The 5,900-nt window shown below is 34.8% G+C and overlaps 1 protein-coding gene across 1 annotated transcript; it reads left to right on the top strand.

Annotated features, from left to right (window-relative positions):
* LOC116014216 (UDP-N-acetylglucosamine transporter UGNT1-like) lies at positions 1-4,686 on the top strand. Its single transcript, XM_031254226.1, has 10 exons — positions 1-219; positions 783-859; positions 2,618-2,779; positions 2,880-3,013; positions 3,146-3,276; positions 3,361-3,405; positions 3,500-3,597; positions 3,692-3,799; positions 4,161-4,217; positions 4,383-4,686. Exons 1-10 carry the CDS (start codon positions 63-65, stop codon positions 4,455-4,457), a joined length of 1,044 nt encoding a protein of 347 aa, XP_031110086.1. The 5' UTR covers positions 1-62; the 3' UTR covers positions 4,458-4,686.
* Positions 4,687-5,900: the final 1,214 nt, after the last annotated feature.

Raw genomic sequence — 5,900 nt, forward strand, 5'->3', positions numbered from 1 at the left:
TATTCCTCTCCTCCCACCTTCAATTCCTCAATTTTTTTCCATTCATTCCCAGAAATAATAATATGGTGGCCGTGGCGGTCCATTCCTCCGAGAAGTTGCCGCCGGCCGTTCTGCCGGTGGTGTCCCGACACGTTTCCGATGAGAGAAAGAGCAGCCCCCCCGCCGCCGCTATGTCCAAAAAGGGTGTCTTTGTTGCCATCTCTTACATGGCTTGCGCTGGTTCGTTTACTTTTGTTTTTCCCACAAAACATAACATTATATTCCTCCTTCATTATTGCATGGTACTATTTGTCCCCTTTGTTCTCCCCCCTCCCCCTACCCTCACCCTCACCTAAGAGCGAAAAATAAATGATACGTTAATCCTATCGTTATTTTTGTTTCAAGTCGTTATATATAAATATTATTTGTATTTACATGCCCGCATCATAATTTATGAAACTTCTTTCGCATTATTCTTGGAACTCGAGGGTCTAATTCAGAATTCCCGTCTAAATTTTGAAAGTCGTCAATAAGTGTGTATGTCGTTACTAGGTTTATATATAAATTACGGGAATGCCGGGGAGTTTAATAAATGGGGATGAAAAGTTAAGGGAAGGGCTAATTAATTTAAATTTGGTGATGAAATGCATGCCATGTGTTGGAATTTCCTTGAATGAGTACAAACGTGGAACCAATTAAAGATTTTTGTGCTTTTTTGGTTTTTTGAAACAGTGCTTTTTTTTTTCTTTTTTTTTTTTTGTATTTTGTTTTTACTGTTGTTGTTAATGGGTGTGGGTTTCCAGTACTCTTGGTCATGTTCAACAAAGCAGCACTTTCATCATACAACTTTCCATGTGCAAATGTGATCACACTTTTTCAGGCAAGTACATACTATCTATCCTTTTTGCACTTGTATGTATATATGGGAGTTATTATTTAGTTGAATTTTTATTTTATTCATGTTTTCCAGCTTCCTTACTTGCACATCTTCATCTAATTAAATAGTAGTTACTGTTATGAAATATAGTTTAAAAAAACTTTAGTCCTAGCCTAATGAAGAATCAAGAATGACACATTTTAGCATTATATGTGACATTTTATTTTGTCAACCGGTAAATTATTTTGTGGATCCGCGTCCAAAATACACAATTTACATACTGAATGCTCACAATTTATATATTAAATGTTCACAATTAAATATTCACAATTTACATACTGAATGTTAACAATTTATATTCTGAATGTTCACAATTAAATATTCACAATTTACATACTGAATGTTCACAATTTGAATTCAGTAAGTAAATTGTGATGGGTCCACCTTATAAGGTGGACTTGAGTCCATGGTATAACTATTTGAGTTGTCCTGAGTAGGCTTTAACTGTATGAGACATTTTAAGCCCGCACCATACCTAGACTAATTCTCGTTCATACCGGACCAGCCCAATTAAGAGACAATGTGACAAACTTTTAACAGTAAGAAATCAAATCTAGTTAATTTTGAATTTAAATTAAAAAAAAATTGAAAACACAATAATTGGGGATTGAAATTGAAATTAATATCTCCACTAGAAAAGAAACAAATGTCTTTATCTTAGACATAAACTTCAATTTTTTAAATGTTTTATTTCCAAGTTGCAATGATTGAACAAGTTTAGTGGATTTGAAGAGATGATGGATGAAAAGGCCTTAGTTTATGATGTCTTCATTGAGCAATAATTTTAATTTCCATCTTAAGTGGGTTTAATCATGCCCAGAAATTGTGGCTTTATGACATGATGACCAATGAGAAAAGATTGTCTTAGCATGAGAACACGAGATGATAACAGCATTATACTATAATATAATAGTTTGATAACATTAATTACAATAATGTTGGTTGGCGGGGATTGGTTGGGATTAAGGAGATATAGTGGCCGGTGTGGGGTACGTTGCGGTCAAGGCAGGATTGTTGCCCATAACTCAGTGGAATGAACAAGAGATTAGGATTGATGTGACACAAAGTTACAAATCAAAGTGGAATCGAGTGTCAACAACTGGTCAGGGTGGGTCGTGGTTGAGAAAGTGCCATTCTTAAACCGAATAAATTCGTTAATATGTACGGGATAAATCATGCTTCGTGAAATTAGCCGGCAAAAGACCAATCGTAAATAAGTATATAGAGAGAGTTGTGGTTGGTTGTTGAAGTAAACCAATCTAAGTTGCACATAATTGATCGACTCAAACCAATGCATCAGATAAACCCTGTCTTGTGACCCTAACCGACAAAAGACCAATCAAGTAAACCAATCTAAGTTGTTCATAGTTGACCGACTCAAACCAATGCATCGGGTAAACCATGCCTTGTGACCTTAGCCGACAAAAAACCAATCAATAGGTAAACCTTGCCTTGTGACTCTAATCTGCAAAAGACCAATCAGGTAAACTAATTTAAGTTACTCGTAGCTGACCGACTCAAACCAAAATGCCAATAGGTTGCCCTCACTGGAAGTTGAAATTGTAACATTATGGTTACTAAGTCATCAGTTATCAATTTAGCTCCTATTATTAGTAAGTTTATTTGACAAAATTCGAGCAGCGATCTAGTTTGCTCTACTTTGCATGATGAGCATTCAATTTTTGTTGAACAAACTTGCAGATGCTGTCTTCAACTGCATTACTGTATGCCCTGAAACACTGGAAGATAATCTCTTTCACAGTTCAGGAGTCACAGACAGCACTAACCAACACACCTTTGATTGTTCCATTCAAGACCCTTGTTCACACTCTACCAGTTGCAATTTCATATTTGGTTTACATGGTAAGTGATCATAATAAGCATACATTTCATCATTTTCTGCAATCCTGGATTGAACTAACCTTGTTACAACTATGTTGTCTGTGATTCTGTGAAATTAAAGCTGGTTTCTATGGAATCGATTCGCGGAATCAGCATTCCCATGTACACGACTCTCAGAAGGACGACTGTTGCGTTCACAATGGTGGCAGAGTACATAATTGTTGGAAGAAAACATACTTCTCATATTGTTGCCTGGTAAGTCTTCATATCCGTTGCGATTAGCTTCAATTCGATCTGCCAAGTTTCTGATACAATAAGCAAGTGTTAGGTTATATGCATATATTGTTGTTCCAATGAAAGACTGATAGTGATAAGGATCACAATCAGTGTAGGGATAATCATACTCGGGGCCTTCATTGCTGGATCTAGGGACCTCTCGTTCGATTTCTATAGCTATGCTATCGTTTTCACATCGAACATCACAACAGCAATCTATCTCGCTTGTATAGCCCGCGTTGGTAAGGCTATTAATTACAGTTACACTCTCTGCATTGATCGCGTGTTGCGTAGCTTAATAAACAAATTTTTGGTCATTTCATTAGGGGAATCCAGTGGCCTTAACAGCTTTGGTCTAATGTGGTGCAATGGTAATGCAAATTTTCATTTTTTAGATTCCAATTTTCTGATTTCCAGAGAGAAGTTATTGCAGAAATGTGTGTATCTGATGAACTTTTTTTGCAGGGATAATATGTGCACCAGTGTTGCTAATTTGGACAGCTTGTAATGGAGATTTGGGAGTGACATTAGAGTTTCCATATTTCTACACTTCTGGGTTTCAGGTGATTTGAGGTTATCAATTTAAAAACTTGTGGTTATGGAAATTGTGCAGACAACAATAAGAGTGAATGAAAATCTTCATAAATCTGCATGCAGGCTTTGATGGTTTTATCATGTGTCATGGCTTTCCTCCTAAACTATTGTGTGTATCTGAATACAACTATCAATTCTGCTCTTACACAAACAATCTGTGGAAACTTAAAGGTACACACATATCACTATATCAGTTCCTAGAACATATCATCATGAGGGCATCCTCACCCAAGTTGGTCAGGTAATCAGGTTGTTGACTTGGTAACCACAAGGTTACACATTCAACTCCCACGGGAGCAGCCTATTAGCTTTCTTGGTTTGAACTGGTCAGTTATGGGCAACCCTGGTACCTCCTTGTGATTTTTTGCCGGTTAGGGTCACAAGACCGGACCAGTGCACACCCTTGAGTAGTGGCTGCGAGTTTCATTCATCACCTAAAAAAAAACATCATATCATCCTTCAATTATAAGTATGTATCAATGTATGCTACAAAATGTAAATCCTGTTTTCTGATGTTATGTTTGCTTTTTAGGACTTCTTTACAATTGGATTTGGGTGGCTGGTTTTTGGAGGGCTGCCCTTTGATCTGGTGAGTACAAACTAGGACTCACTATGTGTCTCGTACTTTTATATATAGTTCGCTATTTATTTTTTTTGAGTACTACTGGCTTTGTTACTATATACTACGTTCTTTATTTATGTGTCCGTGTATAGTATAAATTTTCTTATGTGCAAATCGTGATTCTTGATCCAGTTGAACGTGGTGGGGCAATGTATGGGGTTTCTGGGGTCTGGTCTCTATGCCTACTGCAAGCTGAAAGGGAAATAGATTCTTGGCAGGGCTGGTGAGTGGTGTGGTGTTCATCATCCTTTCTGTCTGAGGCAATAATCTTAAGAAATTGCAAACTTTTTTCCGCTTCCTGAGGTTCCATAACTTGTACTCATTAGCCTAATTCTGTTTTTTGCTATCTTTGCATTTTCAAGAGAGGCGAATGTGACTTTGGATGATGCTTCTTGTAAGCCTTGAGAAATTTTATAAATTAATTTATACAAAGAGTTTTTTTTTTTTTTTTTTAATACTACTAACTCTATTATCTGTTTATAGCAACTACTCTTTATGTGCCAAGGACCTTGTAGTTCAGTGGCATCAAACCCTTCCCTTTATATGAGAGGTGATGGGTTTGAGCCTTAGTGGGGCAATATTAATTCTTTAATATTAGTTGCTTCTTTTGATTATCAAAGTATATATCAATATAATTCCTATGTTACCATTGATCAATTGGTTTTGTCCTATTATATTTTAATACCAAGTATATTATTGTGACTCATAAAATAAATTATTGAGTTAATTTTATTTTTGGTCCTAGATTTATAGGTGACAATCCACTTTTAGTCCTTTTTATTAAAACATACTCATTTGGTCCTAGTATTATTGTGACATGACCAATTTTAGTCCCCCAGCAACAAAATTGTTAAAATATTATTAAATACATTAATACAAAGACATTTAAATCTTTTTTATACAAAGTATGTTGAACCACTATATTTTTTATGTTTATTTTTTTGAAAACATTCATAATTGAAGATCGAAATGTCCCTGTATTTAAAGATATTTAAACTGATTTGTTAATAAATGACCAAAAATGGTCATGCCACAATAATACTAGGACCAAAAGTAGATGTTCTAATTAAAAAGGATTAAAAGTGGATTGTCACATAAATCTAAGACAAAGAATTAAATTAACTCATAAATTATTTTACCCCAAAAAAAATTATTATTCTAACACATAAACGCATGGAGCACAATTATTTTTTAAACATCAAAACGACATTGTTTTAGACCTTATTGCATGGACCATTGTCCTCACAGTTGTGTGGACCATAAATAAAAAGTACATTTTTAATATATTAAAAGTACATTATTTTAGAGTACATTATTTAAGTACTGAAAGTACATTCTTTTATACATACTATGAAATAATGTACTTTCAATACAAAAATAATGTACTTTTAATATAATAAAAATGTACCTTATATTCATGGTCCACACAGCTATGTGGACCATGGTCCACACAATAATTTGTCACATAGCAAGTTGTCAATAAATCAGCCCAAATTGTTTTAAAAAAAAAAATATCAGCCCAAATTAAATAAGTCCAATTACTTCCAACCCATATTATTGCGCAAAGTAGACAACTATACTTTTATCAGTTTATGTGCAAATTTGAATTGTACCTAATATAGTATTAAGTACGTGCAACTTCTTGTATAT

This window comes from Ipomoea triloba, chromosome 3 (assembly GCF_003576645.1).
Source record: "Ipomoea triloba cultivar NCNSP0323 chromosome 3, ASM357664v1".
Lineage (NCBI taxonomy): Eukaryota > Viridiplantae > Streptophyta > Magnoliopsida > Solanales > Convolvulaceae > Ipomoea > Ipomoea triloba.

Coding starts and splice junctions, on each gene's coding strand:
- LOC116014216 (XM_031254226.1), top strand. CDS start 63: ATGGTGGCCGTGGCGGTCCATTCCTCCGAGAAGTTGCCGCCGGCCGTT. Junction 3,277..3,360: donor CGCTTGTATAGCCCGCGTTG/GTAAGGCTATTA, acceptor TCATTTCATTAG/GGGAATCCAGTGGCCTTAAC. Junction 3,800..4,160: donor CAATCTGTGGAAACTTAAAG/GTACACACATAT, acceptor TTTGCTTTTTAG/GACTTCTTTACAATTGGATT.